Source organism: Arachis ipaensis, chromosome B05 (genome assembly GCF_000816755.2).
Source record: "Arachis ipaensis cultivar K30076 chromosome B05, Araip1.1, whole genome shotgun sequence".
NCBI lineage: Eukaryota > Viridiplantae > Streptophyta > Magnoliopsida > Fabales > Fabaceae > Arachis > Arachis ipaensis.
In genome coordinates, this window is record NC_029789.2 from 98,070,799 (window position 1) to 98,086,889 (window position 16,091).

General features: G+C 38.5%; 1 protein-coding gene across 5 annotated transcripts; it reads left to right on the plus strand.

The window, feature by feature from the left end:
* On the plus strand, window positions 8,649-12,884 carry LOC110272230 (probable WRKY transcription factor 32). Of its 5 annotated transcripts, none has more exons than XM_021124167.1 (4): window positions 8,649-9,499; window positions 9,596-9,646; window positions 11,547-11,825; window positions 12,675-12,884. In XM_021124167.1, exons 1-3 carry the CDS (start codon window positions 9,154-9,156, stop codon window positions 11,804-11,806), a joined length of 657 nt encoding a protein of 218 aa, XP_020979826.1. In that variant the 5' UTR covers window positions 8,649-9,153; the 3' UTR covers window positions 11,807-11,825; window positions 12,675-12,884. The 5 variants fall into 5 exon arrangements, with proteins under 5 accessions (XP_020979826.1, XP_020979828.1, XP_020979827.1 ...); XM_021124169.1 differs by having other exon boundaries at window positions 9,599-9,646; XM_021124168.1 differs by lacking the exon at window positions 12,675-12,884 and having other exon boundaries at window positions 11,547-11,827.

The following is a 16,091-nucleotide window of genomic DNA, read 5'->3' on the forward strand; positions in this document are numbered from 1 at the left end:
TAACCAAGTTCCTTGCCAAGTTTTACCCACCTCAAAGAGTTATTAGATTGAAGACTGAAGTGCAAACATTCACACAAATGGATGATGAACCCTTGTATGAGGCATGGGAACGATACAAAGCTCTAATCAGGAAGTGTCCACCAGGAATGTTCAGTGAGTGGGACAGATTGCAGAATTTCTATGAAGGCTTGATACTGAAATCTCAAGAGGCTTTGGATTATTCAGCAGGAGGTTCTTTACAATTGATGAAAACAGCAGAGGAAGCTCAAAATCTCATTGATATGGTGGCCAACAATCAATATTTCTTTGCTCACCAAAGGCAACGCCAACCATCACAAAGGAAAGGAGTGATGGAGTTGGAAGGAGCGGACTCAATCTTGGCTCAAAACAAAATGATGCAGCAGCAAATTCAACAACAATTTGAGCAAATGGCCAAGAGGATTGATAGCCTCCAAGTTGCAGCAGTTAATACAAGCCAACCATCATCTACATGGGGACAAAATGAAGAGACTCAAGAGGAGCAACAGCAAGAGCAAGTCCAGTACATGCACAATCAAAATTCTGGGCCAAATGAAGTCTTTGGTGACACCTACAACCCTTCTTGGAAGAACCACCCAAACCTTAGGTGGGGAGACAATCACAACCAAAATCAACAACCATGGCAGAGAAACTCAAATCAAAACACTTCAAGAAACAACCAAAACTCTTACAGAAAATCCCAAAACAACTATCCCAACTCCAACCATTACCCATCCAATAACCAAACCTCAAATCAGAACACTTACCCTCAACCCTCAACACCCCACAATCAACCAATCTCACAAGAATCCCAAAGGATTAACAACTTGGAGCTCCTAATGGAAAAAATGATGAAAACTCAAGAGATGACAGTGAGGAACCAAGAAGCCTCCATGAAAAATATGGAACGGCAAATTGGACAACTCTCCAAGCAGATCACCATTGAAAGGTCATCAAACTCACTACCAAGTGACACCATTCCCAATCCAAAAGAGGAGTGCAAGGCAATACAACTGAGGAGTGGAAAAGTCCTGGTGAAAAATGAAGAAGCAACCAAGAAGTCAAAGGAAAGTGACAAGAAACAAGCTGAAGAAGAGAAAGTCAATGACAAGGAGGAGACAGCAAACAAGCCAACTCAGAATCAAGTTCAAGAAAGAGAAGATCAGCCACAAAAATCAAGAAAGGGAAAGGAAGTAATTGAAGAGCCAACTAAGGACCAAAGGCAGGGAATGAACTTCACTCCACCCTTGCCATATCCTCAAAGGCTCAACAAGGAGACTAAGGATCAACACTTTCCAAAATTTCTTAAAATTTTCAAGAAGTTAGAGATCAATATTCCCTTAGCTGAAGCACTTGAGCAAATGCCCCTGTACGCAAAGTTCTTGAAGGAACTTATCAACAAGAAGAGGAGTTGGCAAGTTAATGAAACCGTACTGCTCACTGAGGAATGCAGAGCACTAATCCAGAAGGGACTTCCTCCCAAACTCGAGGACCCTGGGAGTTTCTTTCTACCCTGCGCCATTGGTAGTATGACCATCAAGAAGGCGATGTGTGACTTGGGAGCTAATATCAATCTAATGCCTGCCTCCCTAGTGAAAAAGCTAGGCATAAAAGAGGTGAAACCAGTGCAGATGTCTCTAGAATTGGTGGACAAATTAGTGATATGCCCCACGGGTATAATTGAGAACCTTCTAGTCAAGGTAGACAGATTCATCTTCCCTACAGATTTTGTGATCCTGGATTCGAATCAGGATGAGGGCGACTCCATTATACTGGGAAGACCGTTCTTGGCCACTGCTAGGGCCATCATAGACATAGAGCAAGGAGAATTAACCCTCAGGATGCATAATGAAAGTATCACTCTGAGTGTACTACCAGAAACACAAAGTAGTAATGAAAAGAAGGATGGTACAGAAACAGACAAGGAGAATCTGCAATGGAGGGAGGAAATCAACAAGACAAACAACAACTGCCCTCCCAAGCAAGAGATAGATGATACAGCAGGCCAAAAAGAGAAAGAGACTGTGCAAAGTAATGAAGAAGCTCAAGGGAACATTGTAGTATTGGCAACTAAGAAAAGGAATTTCAAAAGGGAGCCTGTTTTCAAAGAAGAAGAATTAACAAAAGGAAGGAAGAAAAACAAAAACAGAATCAAAAAGGGGTGGAAGAACAAAAAAATGCCAACAGAAGGGCTCTCCAAAGGTGACAAAGTGCAATTAGTCTATCAACAACTGGGAACAGACTAACAGACTAACGACTACTATACTGTGAGCAAAATATTATCACTAGAACATGCTGAGATAGAGCACCAAGGAACAAAGAAGAAGCTCACGATCAGAGGGGACAAGTTGAGGCACTACAGTCATCAACCGCCAGAAAAGAGGGAGTCAATGTCAAGCTAATGACAATAAAAGAGCGCTTGTTGGGAGGCAACCCAACCTGAGGTAGTTTCTTTCCATAGTTATTTCAATAAAGAGGTTAATTAGCCTTATCTACATTGCAAAAAGCTATGTTTGGTGTTGCACACCAAAACAATATAAGGGAGAATGAAGGATTCTAAGTTTGGTGTTCCACCAAAATCTCATCATAAAACATATTCTCACCCCCTATATAATGCTAGCTTTGAGCATTTAGATAAACTAATTAACTATTTTGCTATTTCAAAATCATTAGTTTATTTTTTGTGAAAAAAAGAAAAAGAGTTCACATACAATTTGTTGCATGAGAAATATTGGCAAGTGAGTTTGGTGTTCACACACCAAAATAAGTTCGAGAACCCACGCACAAGTTTTGCAGATTTACCAACACCTGAAGGGGTTGAACAGCAAGCAACAATTGAGGAGCAGGCAAAAAAAAAATAGCCAACAACTTAAAAGAACACCTGAATTACAACTCAAAAGGAGCAAATAAGAAAGAAGAATGGAAAATTGCAACTCCACAGGTTGTACCTATTCTTGATCCTTGTTATTATGTAATGAATTAATTCAGAGAATCCTTTATGCCTGGCTGGAATGATTATTTAGTTGCAAGTGGAAGTACATGTTAAAGAAAGCTATCTGCATAATTTTTGCTTGAAGGTCATCTGCATAATAATTGTCATCACTCATTAACTAGAATACCTTGTCTTGTCTCCCTTGCTGTTTGAATAAAAGAAAAGATGTTTGATTTAGAATAGTCATTGTTCAACGTTGCAAAAGTTAGAATGAAGATTTGTGGTGGTGTGTGTTTGATTCAACTATTAGCTCATAGAATAAATGTTGCAGAATGACTTGTTTCTTAAAGCTTAAGCTAGTTTGCTGCTATGATCCTTCAATTAATGAAAGTCCCTTGAAAATAAACCAAAACAGAAAGAAAAAGAAAGAAGAAAAGCCAAAAGTTGGCAAAGAAACAAACAATAAGGCTAGACACCAATAGCTTGGACCAAGTTGGGAAAGTGAACCGAGCTTCACAAGGAACCAAAAAGGAAGCAAGGCACAAAAGCTAAGTTAACTTAGTCAACTGAGCATCCAAGAAAGCAAGGAATTAGTGCAAAGCTAAGTTAACTAAGTTAACTTTATCGGGGACCTCTTCAAATTAATTCAAGATGAAATTCTATGAGTGAAGCCACCAAGATTCGAACCAAGGACCAAGGAGAAGGCAAGGAACGTTCCTTACAAAAGAATTCAAGAAGAAATAGCCAAATTGCATCCTCCATGGTTCGAACTTGGAACCACACGCTACTCCTTGCAAGGGAATTTGAGAATAAATAGCTAGAATGCTTCCTCCAGGACTTGAACTTGGGCATTCTTTGAAACATAAGGAAGGAGTGCCACCAAGCTTGCAAGGAAATACAAGGAAAATAGCCTTATTGCTTCCTCCAAGTTTCGAACTTGGGTATTCTTGGAAACATAAGGAGGAGTGCCCACTCAACCAAGGAAATTAGCTCCAAAGGTGTCCTCCACTTGCTCCCACCAGGATTTGAACATGGGACCTTGAGGCCAAGGGCAAGACGCTACAAGGAAAGCTCAGTTGGATTTTCCAACTGAGCATTGCTTCTCCCATTCTTCCCCACACTTTGGCGCACAAGTTTGCACACCAAGGGAGCTGTGACACACATTTTGGCGCACCGAGGAGGAAGTCTTGCGCATCATGACACGGTCTAAAGCTAAGTTGGATTTTCCAACTTAGCTCTAAGGCAATTGGCACTCAAACAAGGCTGGGCACACCACACTTGACACGGATGGAGCATGCTTGAAAGCTAAGTTGGATTTTCCAACTGAGCTTTCCCCTGGAGGTGCAATTTGGGCTAGAAATTGGATTAAAAATCCAATTTAATTCATTTCTTCACAAAATCAAAAGCCCACCCAAATTCCAAAATCCAAGAATAGAAAGTGTATAAATAGGAGTTAGTTTGATGTAATTAAAAAACCTTTTGACACTTGGAGATTTTACTTTGAATTTTCCTTTTAATTGTCATTTTCATTTTTGAGCTCTTTACTTTGAATTACTGAGAACTTGTGAGGAGAATTGATCTCTCTTCTTCTTGGTCTTGCTTGAGCACTCTTTTATTTTTCTTGCTTTGGATCTTGGGTGGAGAATTGAAGAACTTCTGTTTCCATCTCACCTTGAGATCTCTTGTTTACTTCTTCTGCATAATTGAATTTCACTTTCTGTTTTAATGCTTCATCTTCTCTTCAATTCTGCAATTTACTCTTCTTCACTTCTTTTGCAATTGTTCTTATTGGATCAAGGAAGGATTTGAGATCTAGACTTGTTATCTAGTCTCTTCCACCCTGAGATCTTCAACCACTTTTACTTTGCTGCAAATTAAGCACTGCTTTCTCTGCTTTTAAATTCTTCAAGTCATTTTACTTTTCTGTTAAGATCCACTTCACTGCACTCAGATTTTCTCTTTTATGTTTAATGCAATTTAGTTGTTCTTGTTTAAATTCTGCAATCCCAATTCCCAATTCCTTTTACAATTCAAGCAATTTACATTTCTTGCACTTTAAGTTTCAGCCATTTACATTACTTGCAATCTACGTTTCTGCAATTTAATTTACTTGCACTTTAAGATTCAGCTCCTTTATTTTCCTGCCCTTTAGTTTACTGCAAATTTCCCCTTCCCCTTTACTTTCCATGCAATTTAGCTTCTGCAAATCACAAATCACACAACCAATACTTGATTCACTTGACTAAATCAACCACTAAACTAAAATTGCTCAATCCTTCAATCCCTGTGGGATCGACCTCACTCATGTGAGTTATTATTACTTGATGCGACCCGGTACACTTGCCGGTGGGTTTTGTGTTGGATCGTTTTCCACACATCAGGAGGGTTGATGAGAAAGGAAGTCATAGAGAGCACAACCAAGGATTCGCACCAAGGGGTCGAGAGTTTAAGGAGAGAGGATACGTACAACACTTTCCCCAAAGACAGACTAACTTTGCGACGAGTGAGGAGTACCAAAGGAATGGTAAGGGAAAACGGGCAGCGGCTGCTTCTGATGTTTCGAGCTGTTAGAGATGTGGGAGTCATCACCCAAATAGGCCGTGCCAATTGGGGTTAGGTGTATGTTACAAGTGCGGGTTACCAGGGCATGTATCAAGAAATTTCCAACAAGGAGAGAGTCAGGATGCGGGCCGATTGCGACAGTAAGATTGAGGTAATTGCAATAATCAGGCTTAAAGGACAATGCGTGATTTTATAATACCGCCTGTACAGTAAAACTGGGAATGTCGAGTTTAATATTAGACTAAGGAGCAAACCGGATGGTCCGAGTAAGGATTTGCCTTAATACAAATGGATAAATGCCTGTGATGTAAACGATTTTTTTTATTGAGAATGATGTGTTGTGTTTGTTATGTAGTTGGTTGATTTCTGGATTTTTGGTGAAACAGATTGAACCTGTGACTTTTAGTTCCTTTGATTTAAATAGATAAGGAATGGTCCTAAATGAGGGATTTAGAAACATTGATTTGAAATGCCAGTCATGCTAAGTTGTGGTTGAGTACTTGAGAAAGTAAGTGATAGGGCTCGTACTAGACGAGAGATCAGAATAAAGCAGTAGAAGCTTGCGGAAGCAGTAACACATGATAGCTACGAATAGGAGCTGTGAAAGTTTACTATAATATCTTAAGTTTGAATACTGGAAGGGTTAAGTGGGTTACTGCAAGTAATGATCCCCAAATAGTTGGAATTGATTGCGGCTGCGAGCTTTGATGGTTCTAAAGCGGATGAAGAAATTATCATTGATGCATAATTGGATTTAGATGATGAGAGAGTGCAAGTTGTCGTGTTTGAGAGATGAGTACCACGATGTTTGGTCATAGTGACCTTGGAATTAGATTGAGATTTATAATGATTGGTTTTGAAAGACGAATGTGAAAGCCACTAAATTGAAATACTGATGCGGTACTGAGATTGGTTTGAGGGAGCCCGTGACGGGTGGTAAACTCCAATTTTTGGGGAGGTACTGTTGAAAATTTTTCCCCAAAAATTTGAAAGATTGTTGGTTATGGTTTTGAGGATAATTTTTCATATGAGTAACTTTAACGAAAGAGATATGTCTCAAATGCTTTTATAGATTATTAAAGGAAAGCGGATTCTTATGATTTTTGTTAAATTGTTATTTCAAACTCGTTTGCTTTCTAGAAATGAAAGGGGTTTTTGATTGATGAGTCAGAGACTTTATAATAGCAAGTCATGTAGAAATTCGAGGGTTTGAGAATAAGGAAGTAAGTTTGGAGGTTATGCTTGGAGTTGAGCTGTGATTAGTGGTAATTGGCTTGGCAGAGAGAGAAGATAGTGATGGATGGAATTTTCGAGGGCGAAAATTTCTGTTAGGGGTGTAGAATGTAATACCCGGTCTAATCAAAATTAATTAAATAATAAGTTAAATAGGAGCGAATATGGTTGGAAGATTTGGCAATTGGAATTTGATAATTTAAATATGATATTTGGATTCAGTGATTTTTCCGAGTCGAAAAACATAGTTTTCTGCGTAAAAGCGCATAGTGGAATTTTGACCGGCAATACCGGCTGAGATCTGTCTGGTACTACAGCTGAGGAAATTGATTATGAGTAAATAAGATTAAGAAATGGGGAATTATAATTAGGGAAGGTAGAAATATCTAAAGTGCGATTTAGAGCGCTAATCTTAAAGGTTTTGGCCCAAAATTGGGCCAAAGGGCAAAAATAAGTGAACCGGGCCTAAGTGGGCCCAAGACCCAACATATATAAATATTAGTTATGAGCATTTCAGCTCATTTTACCCTAAAAAGAAGGGTTGGGGCGCTGAAATTTTTGTGGTGAGTATTCCATTCATCTCTGCCCAGTTTTCGAAATTCCCCACTGTTACACGTTTTTGGGTAGTTAGTGTTGAAATCTTGTGATTTTGGGTGTTTAGGGATACTCCAATATGGATTCTAAGTGGGTTCTATCCCTACTTCATATGGGTTGAGGTAAGAAGTGCTCAAACCCTTGTGATTTGTCATTTTTATGAGCCCTAGGTTGATGTATGTATGTGATATTGGTTATGTTAGTGTATTTGGTGATGTTGGTGCACAATTGGGAGATTGGTATTGCTTGAAGAGCTTTGGTGAGGCTTGGAGCTAAGGTTGGTGGAGACTTCCAAAGAAGAGGCTCAATTGGTTTGGCTACAAGAGGTACGGTTTAAGTTTCATTTAAGTACCGTGTGTTGTGATGAGAATTCCTAGGCTAGATGCCCCTAGGATTAAGTTTGGATTGTGTAAATGGTTGGTGCTAATATGCATAGTTGATTTGTAATGTGAATTAATGATTGGGTTGAGAATTGTGTGACCTTGTATGCTTGGTGTATTGAGAATTTGATGTACAGGGGTAATGAGTATTGATTTGTGGTTTATGCATTTAAATTGTGAAAATTGGGCCGGAGGCCGTGAATTTTAGGCCGGAGGCCGGAAAGAGGTAAGAAAGGTAAGTCGATGTGTGTATTGTATGATGGCACAAGTGATTGGATGAATTTCAGATAATGAATATATGAATGATTAGGTTGGTTATTGAATAATAAGATTTGAGAAGTTGAAGTGTGGAATTTGGTAATTTTGGGTGAAATTATGTAGATGAGGTATGTTTGGTTCGGTTGAGATATATTATGTGATCATATATGTGATTATGATTATTGATGCCTTGATGGTATGATGATGCATTAGAGATATCACTACAAGAAAAAAGGCCTATGGCCACGCTTTTTTTTGCCACGCTTTAAAAGCGTGGCCAAAAGTGGTAAATGGCCACGCTTTTGTGAGGGTGGCGATTGAATAGAGATTCAGCCACGTTTTTTTCGCCACGCTTCAAAAGCGTGGCGAAAAGGGTCAATGGCCACACTTTTGTAAGGGTGGTAGTTGAATAAAGATACGGCCACGTTTTTTTCTGCCACGCTTCAAAAGCGTGGCCGTAGACAAAAACAGGGACGTTTTGAAAGCGTGGCAACAGGGTTTCACTACAGTAACATTTATAAAGCGTGGCCATATTCTGGTGCTCTTTTGCCACGCTTTTAAAGCGTGGCTATATCCTGATGCTCTTTTAGCACGCTTTAAAAGCGTGGCCAAAAAGTTTTTAAAAAAAAACCTAATAACCTGCCCCAAACCCAATAACCCCTGAATTCTAACCTAAAACTTTGCCAACAGATCCCCACCCTTCATCGAGACTCTCTAACTCTCAACTCTTACACCTTCACTCTCGTCGATCCAATTCACTGACCTCATGAATCCAAAATAGACACCACTCCCATTCCTTCCACCACGAAACCCAATTCCAAAGCTTTCTAATTCAATCTAACACCAGAAAATCAAATCTCCCCATACTAATAACAACTAACTAGCACCACGCAGAAACACAGTAAATCGCAGTAACCAATTATGAGGTCCGTGAACCTCAACACAAGTTTCCTGTTCCACCAAGGCAGCAGATCCAGATCCCCAACTTTTCATCTGTTCCACACACTCACTAAACTCCCCATTTCTTCAATTACCACAAAGAAGCCCCAAAAAGGGAATTGATTTTTTCCTTTTCCTTCGTTCTCGGTCTCCGTGGTGCTTACCAAAGAAGAAGTCCTCAAGGGCAAAGAAGAAAATAAAGAGAGCGAGAAACCCGCTTTCAATTTCAAGTCTTATATGGTCAATAGAGCGAGAAACTTTGACAACCTCCCCTCGCTGCGCCATTTTGAGGATTTGATGGTGACTCCCTTGGCGCTCACCGTCTATCACGGAGAGAGCGCCGGAGCTGTCACGGAGGGAGCGCCGGAGCTTCTCCCGAAAGAGAAGGATTCAGAAGGCGGCGAAGGTGGAAAGAAACAAGGACAACAAGGGAAGGCGTCAGAGGGAGAAGAACGAGCTAGCGAATCGCCTTGTGAAACTGAGTCGCAGCGCGGCGTGATGAAAAGTTCAGATAAACCTCCGAAGGGGTCAAATTCAGGAACCCTAGCTGCTGAATCACCTGTTGTGAACAATCGGAGTGATGGTACGGTTTGGTTTCAATGAGTATTTGCATTTTTTTTTAATCTTCAAAAATCTAAATGAGTGATTTCTTTGTGGTGAAATGGTGTGGTTGGGGTAGCAGAATTGCAGGGGAGCCCTGCTACGCCGAATATGGATGTCAAAGATGAAAGTAAGGTTAGAGCATTTCCATGATAACTTGTTACTATTTTTATTATATTTCTTAAATTGATATTTTAAGTATTGTTTTGCTGTGATCGTTTTAAATTTTGTGGGAATCTCACTCTTCGTGTTCATCTACTTGAAGTTGTAAACTATACTTGAACATATGTGATATGTGAGAAGGGCTGATTTTGGTTATGGTTAGAATTTTCTGAGCCGCCTGGTTTAGGGTTGTTCTTATCTTTCTTAATGTTGAGTGTATAGTCTGAGAACAGCACCGATAAATAGAATTATACTTTGCAAATTAGAAACTTGGATCTGGAATGATCGATAGGTCATTACGATTAACCAGTTGGTGTTTGGACTTATGGTATTTATTTCTAAGGCCTTCCGTTTTCTTTTAAAAATCATTACGATTAACCAGTTGGTGTTTGGACTTATGGTATTTATTTCTAAGGCCTTCCGTTTTCATTTTTCTTTTAAAAATTTAAGTGGATGCCTATAAACTTCTTGTTAAGCATAATAAGGAATTTAAATTTGCCCTGCTAAATACTTGTTGATTGATCCCATACAAATGAGGAATGGAATTTAATAATGATGGTTTAAGAATGTAATACATGAAATTAGTTTTCTTGAATTCATGTTAGCATATTAGTATCTATGACTACGAGATGGTTCCATGGTGTACTGAACAATAGTCATTTGGTTGCTTTTCTTGCATTTAAATTAATCATTAGCAAATTATAGGTTCTCTACTTCTAACATAGATTTGGTTTCTTTTGCACTAAAAGTAGGTCATTTCATGCTCAGGAGATAGATGGACCTCAAATTTTATTTTTCAGATATATAAATCATTAAATTCTCTCTCTCTCTCTCTTTCTAAGTCTTCATAATCATCAAAGCTCTTAAAATCTCAAACACTTTCGCTGCTCTCCCCATTCTCTTCCTCTTCATTCTTTTCTCACTCAAGCTTAGATTTTCCAAGACAAAATAAAAATAATAGGAAAGAAAGAAAAAATGTATGCAGAAACTGGTCTTTTCTTCCCGTATTTGCAGAACTTCTCTCAAGAGCTTTAACAGCTTCGGGAGTATTGCATGAACCAGAAATCTATTGATTCAATGGTACCTATATAAATCTCTTATTAATGCTTTTACTTTGTTCAATTTTCTTCGGCACCGCTTGCTTCATCTGCATTTGACCTAATGAGCTCTTTTACTTGCTTGAACTAATTGAAATCTCAAAATTGAGTTGCTTGATTCATAATACTAAGTTTGATGAGAAGAAAATTGAGTTGATACTTATTTAATTTTTGTCAATTTATTTCTTTAACACCATTTTTTTTAATTATTATTTCATTTTGATCGTTCGCACCATCCCATTCAGAATGTTTTCATGGCTGGAGTTGGCTTTTATATGCTGGATCTGGAAAAAGTGTTACCAAAAAAAGGAAAAAAAAGAAGCATTGATGGAAAGTGTTATTAGTTGTGATACTTCCGTGTTCTGTGCAATTTCTTTCTTTCTTCTATTTTTAAATTTTAATTTTAATATTTTTTTGGTGATGAAGTGTGAACTCATAGTGGGGCTTGTCTTTTTGTGCCGCACCGAGGAAGGTTGATTGAAGGGGAAAAAAGATTAAAATTCTTTTATTATTATTATTCTCTTTTTTCTTTATGGCAATGATAAAGAAAAGGGTTAGAGAAAAAGGACTAGTTTATGCTAAACTTAATAGCTTCATCATGGCTTTGTCTCGCACTAAAATTTTATAGTTGGAGGAGAAAGGAGGCGATTATTATGCTAGTTTGCTTCTATTTCTCTGCACTACACAATTTTAAAATAATAAAGTCACTAATAAACAAATAAAAAAAGTACTGCTTCACTTGCAAACATGTTTCTTGTGGTTTTGTTGCAGGGGTTTCAATTTCTGATGGTTACAGTTGGCGGATGTATGGTCAGAAGCAAGTGAAGAGTCCCACAGGATCTCGAAGCTATTACAGGTGTACTCATTCAGAATGTTCTGCAAAGAAGATTGAATGCAATGATGATGTGGGTCGTGTAATAGATGTTGTTTATAAAAGTCAACACAGTCATGATCCCCCACATAAGCCCAATTCTACAAGGGAAAGTAAGTTAGTGTCTTCCGATGGCGCAAGTATGGACAGAAAATGGTGAAGGGGAATCCACATCCGAGGTGATTGCCTGTTTAGATCGTTTCCTTTCTAGTTTATTCTTAATGTTGATTACTTGATTTCATAAAGTTTCCTTATAATGTAAATATCTCTCAACAAATATGTAAGTTTTTATTAGATTTAATGGGTATTTAAAATAAAATAAAATAAAATAATCAGTTATATAGTGGCAAGCTACATCCATTTTTCTGGTAAAGCAGTCTGAAGAAATTAAAAAATGATATCTTAATCTATTGATTTAGGCTAATACTTTGTTGGACCTAATAAAAGCTCTTCTAACCTTTTATTAGCTTTTTTATGTTTACAAGTGGTAATAATACTAAAAAATGTTGTTCCAAGGCTATTTAGGTTAAAAACGTTCTATATGATAATATGCTGAAAGAAACTTGTGCTTAGTGTCAAATTAACAGGTTTGAGCAACTGGAACATTTATGCACTTACTCACTTTGATAGTTTTGGATTAGGTGATTGCTATGGTGCTTAAAAGGTAATGCCTAACTTGCCAAAACAAGTTAAAAATCAATATTTAATTTAAAAAGTATAAAAGTAAATAATTTCTAAATATTTAAAGTTTTCCATAAAAGGTAAGCTAGGCACTAATTAGGCACTAAGTAATAGACATCATAGAATTGGCCTTTGGGTTAAAGTATTTTTCGAATTGTTCTGCATGCTTAGTTTGTACTAATTAGACACTGTCCAATTGATATATACTTTGTCTTATTGATTGATAATTCTGAACCTACACCTGTTGAAGCCATATATAAAAATAATAGAGAACATAGGAGAGATGGTAGCTTATAACAAACTTAACTAACTTAAACATTTGTATCTGTTTTTGCCGTCTTTTGCAGGTAAAAAGGTTCACAAATATTTCCGAAACAATTATGTATGATCTAAGGGAAGGAAGTTTGAGAGGGCTAGAGGAATGAGAAACAACAAAGGACTTAGGATTTAAGTTGTATTGTTTTTGTATTTTTTTTAGTTTTTAGTTTTGGAATTTGAACTCTAGATTTATTTTGTATTTGAGTATTAGTTTTTTAATGTATAAAACAATTATAGCAAAAATTATATATGTCACTAATTATTATTTAATTTGTCTTGTAATAAAAATTGTATATTATATTTATAAGTTTGGTAACAAAAAAGAATTGAAAAATTTATATTTTGTATTAATGAAGGTAAAAATCAGAAAAATTATTTTTTTTTTTAATTTTATAAGGTTATTGCCACGCTTCAAAAGCGTGGCCATATCTCTCGCTATCGCCACGCTTCAAAAGCGTGGCCATATCTCTCGCTATCGCTACGCTTTGAAAAGCGTGGCCATATCTCTCTATCGCCACGCTTCAAAAGCGTGGCCATATCTCTCTCTATCGCCACGTTTTAAAAGCGTGGCCATATCTCCCATACGGCCACGCTTTTAAAGCGTGGCCATATCTCCCACATACGGCCACGCTTTAATGGGTTGCCATTTGTAAAAAGCGTGGCAAAAGAAAAAGCGTGGCGATAGGTTACCAAAAGCGTGGCGATAGAGCAACCACCACGCTTGTAGAGGCCACCCTTTCAAAAGCGTGGCAATAGAGCTGTTTTCTTGTAGTGTATGTATGTTGTGATATATGCTTGGGGAATGACTAAGGTTGATTTGTGGGTGAAACCACGTGATAGTGAGTATGATATTGATTGTGTATAATGATGGTTAATTGGAAATGGTATTATTGGAAATTGGGATGAGGAAGGATATATGACATGATATTGTGTTTGTCATTTAGCCATTTGATTGAGAAGTGTTAAAATGGTTGGATGTGGTTTTGGAAATTTTGGTAAAGTGTCAATGTGTGAGTTGAGGATGGCTTGATGTTGATTTTGGTACATTTTGATTGACTTTAAAAAGGGTTGAAATTGGCATGTTTTGGTTGATTTGGAAAATAGTTGAAAATGGCTTGTTTTGAAAATGGCACCTTGTGATTTTGTATAAAAATATGGTTTTTGGGCATATTTTGACGGGACATAACTTGGACTACGGATCTCTGTTTTGTGCCAAATTTGTTTAGAAATGAAATTGGATCCGGGATGTCCATGCCATTCGAAGAACGGGTGAAAAACGATTTAAAATGAGAGAGTTATGTCCGTCGGAAGATTGGGGGTTGAATTTGTAAATCCTGCAGCTTTTAACTTAGAAACTTTTTAGAAGAATGACCCTCCGCGCGTAGGCGCACTTGGCGCGTACGCGCCGTTCTTCAAGAAAGCACCATGCATGCGTGCGCGTGGTGTGCGCGGGCGCGTCGATGCGCTGCACCAAATGCCCAGCCATTTTCCCGAGAGTTGTGCCAGTTTTGTGCCTGGGGCACAAAGGTATCCGCGCGTACGCGTGGTTGACGCGTGCGCGTCGTTTGGCTATTTTTCAACCCGCGCGTCCACGCGTATGACGCTTGCGCGTCGATGAGTTTTGTGGCCATCCACGCGTGCGCGTGGAGTGCGCGTAAGCGTGGCCCTGTTTTCATGCCAAAGTTGATTTTTGAGTTTTTAAAGCCAAATCTCACACTTCTAAGCCTCCGATCTCACCCCTTATGTATTAAATCATTATGATATGCCTAGCAATGAGAAAGGAGCTAGGGGATGTGGTAACTTGCGAGTGAAGCAAGGGGAAGGGTTATGATCAATGATGATCAGAGATAATTATATGAGATATGGAGAATGACGGTGGAAGTACCGTGTATGCCATGAGCCGAAGGGCTATATTTATTGATAAATGGCCGGTTCTTGATTGAACCATGAGCCGGATGGCTGAGTTATTGCCGGGTTATGGCAAAGCCATTACTGTTTATGGCTGAGTATAAATGCATATATGATTAATGAATGAATGTGTTAAATGGATAATAATGAAAAATGCTGAAATATGATATGTGACCCCGGGTAGTAGGCAGTGGCGTTGTCCACTTGCTCCGGGTATGAGACGGGAAAGGATGTTTATGATAAATGAGTTTAATTATGGAGTTTTGAATAAAGGTGTATTTGTGATACCTGGGTAGTAGTAAGGATGGTGGTTCATCCCGCTTGCTCCAGGTTAATGTTTAAGATTTGATAACAGTGATGATTGCTTCTAAACTGAACGAACGTATGTATTGAGATCCTGGGTAGTAGCAAGGGTTGTGGTTCGTCCCACTTGCTCCAGGTCAGAGATTGTGACGCCTGGGTAGTAGCAGCAGTAGTGGTGAATCCACTCGCTCCAGGTTGAGCTTTTAAACACCTGCTTGGGTAGTAGTCGCAGTAGTGGTTATTCCACTGGCTCTGGGTTGAGCGGGTAGTAGCAAGGGGGTTGTAGCTCAAACCTACTTGCTCCGCAATGGGTATTTCTGTCCAATGGTTAGCTACCAGGACATGTCGGGTTGGCTATATAACCGACAGATGATATCATCAGCCATAGGGCAGGCATTCATCATTTGCATATGTTTGAATTGTTTGGGTTTGCCATTTGTTTTGGATTTCTACATCATATATGCCATGTTACCTGACTATATGCTACTTGTTCTACATGTACCATATTTGTGTATTACTTGCCTGTATTGCTTGTGTTTTTGCATGATGATGATGATTATTGAATGAGGTAATTGGAGCTCCCTGGGTAGACGCAGTGATGTGGTTTCACTAGCTCCAGGCGAGGGTATGATGTATTAATATAGAATTGTTGAGGCAGAACAACTGGTGATGGTTTTGCTTATGATTCTGAGTCTGATTCGTGGAAGAGTCAGCGAGTTGGGAAACATGTGAAACATGAATTAAATTTAGCACTCCCTTATGACAGTTGCTTATTCATGGATTAGCGAGAACCTAGGATGAATAATTGGTGAAGAAGTTTAGGATGCTTAGTGAGTTTTTATTGCAGTATATTGAATTTATTTGGCACTTTTACCGTACTGGGAACCCATGGGCCCGGGGTTCTCATTCCGTATATATCTCTTGTTTTTCAGATACAGGTCTAGGTGCTCAGAAGTGAGTTGTGGGTCGTCTGAGAGACGGCAAAGATCTTTATTTTCCCTACTTTGTGTTTTGCTTAGAATCTCTCCACCTTTGTTTTGGAAAGATTATATTATGTATTGAACTCTTTGAATTTGCCTATAGAGGCTCTCATGTTTCCTTCGGGAGAGATTAGGATATACTGTTGTCAACTACTTTCATACTGTACCTTAGCCGGCCTAAACTTCGCGGGTCGCGACTAGTGGCTATTTACTTATGTTATATATATATATCTGTTATCTATCTCTTAATCTCCT

Excerpts from the sequence above, each read along its gene's own strand:
- LOC110272230 (XM_021124167.1), top strand. The coding sequence starts at position 9,154 with ATGGTCAATAGAGCGAGAAACTTTGACAACCTCCCCTCGCTGCGCCAT. Across the intron at positions 9,500-9,595 it reads TGTGAACAATCGGAGTGATG|CAGAATTGCAGGGGAGCCCT; the intron begins GTACGGTTTGGT and ends TGGTTGGGGTAG. Across the intron at positions 9,647-11,546 it reads TATGGATGTCAAAGATGAAA|GGGTTTCAATTTCTGATGGT; the intron begins GTAAGGTTAGAG and ends GTTTTGTTGCAG.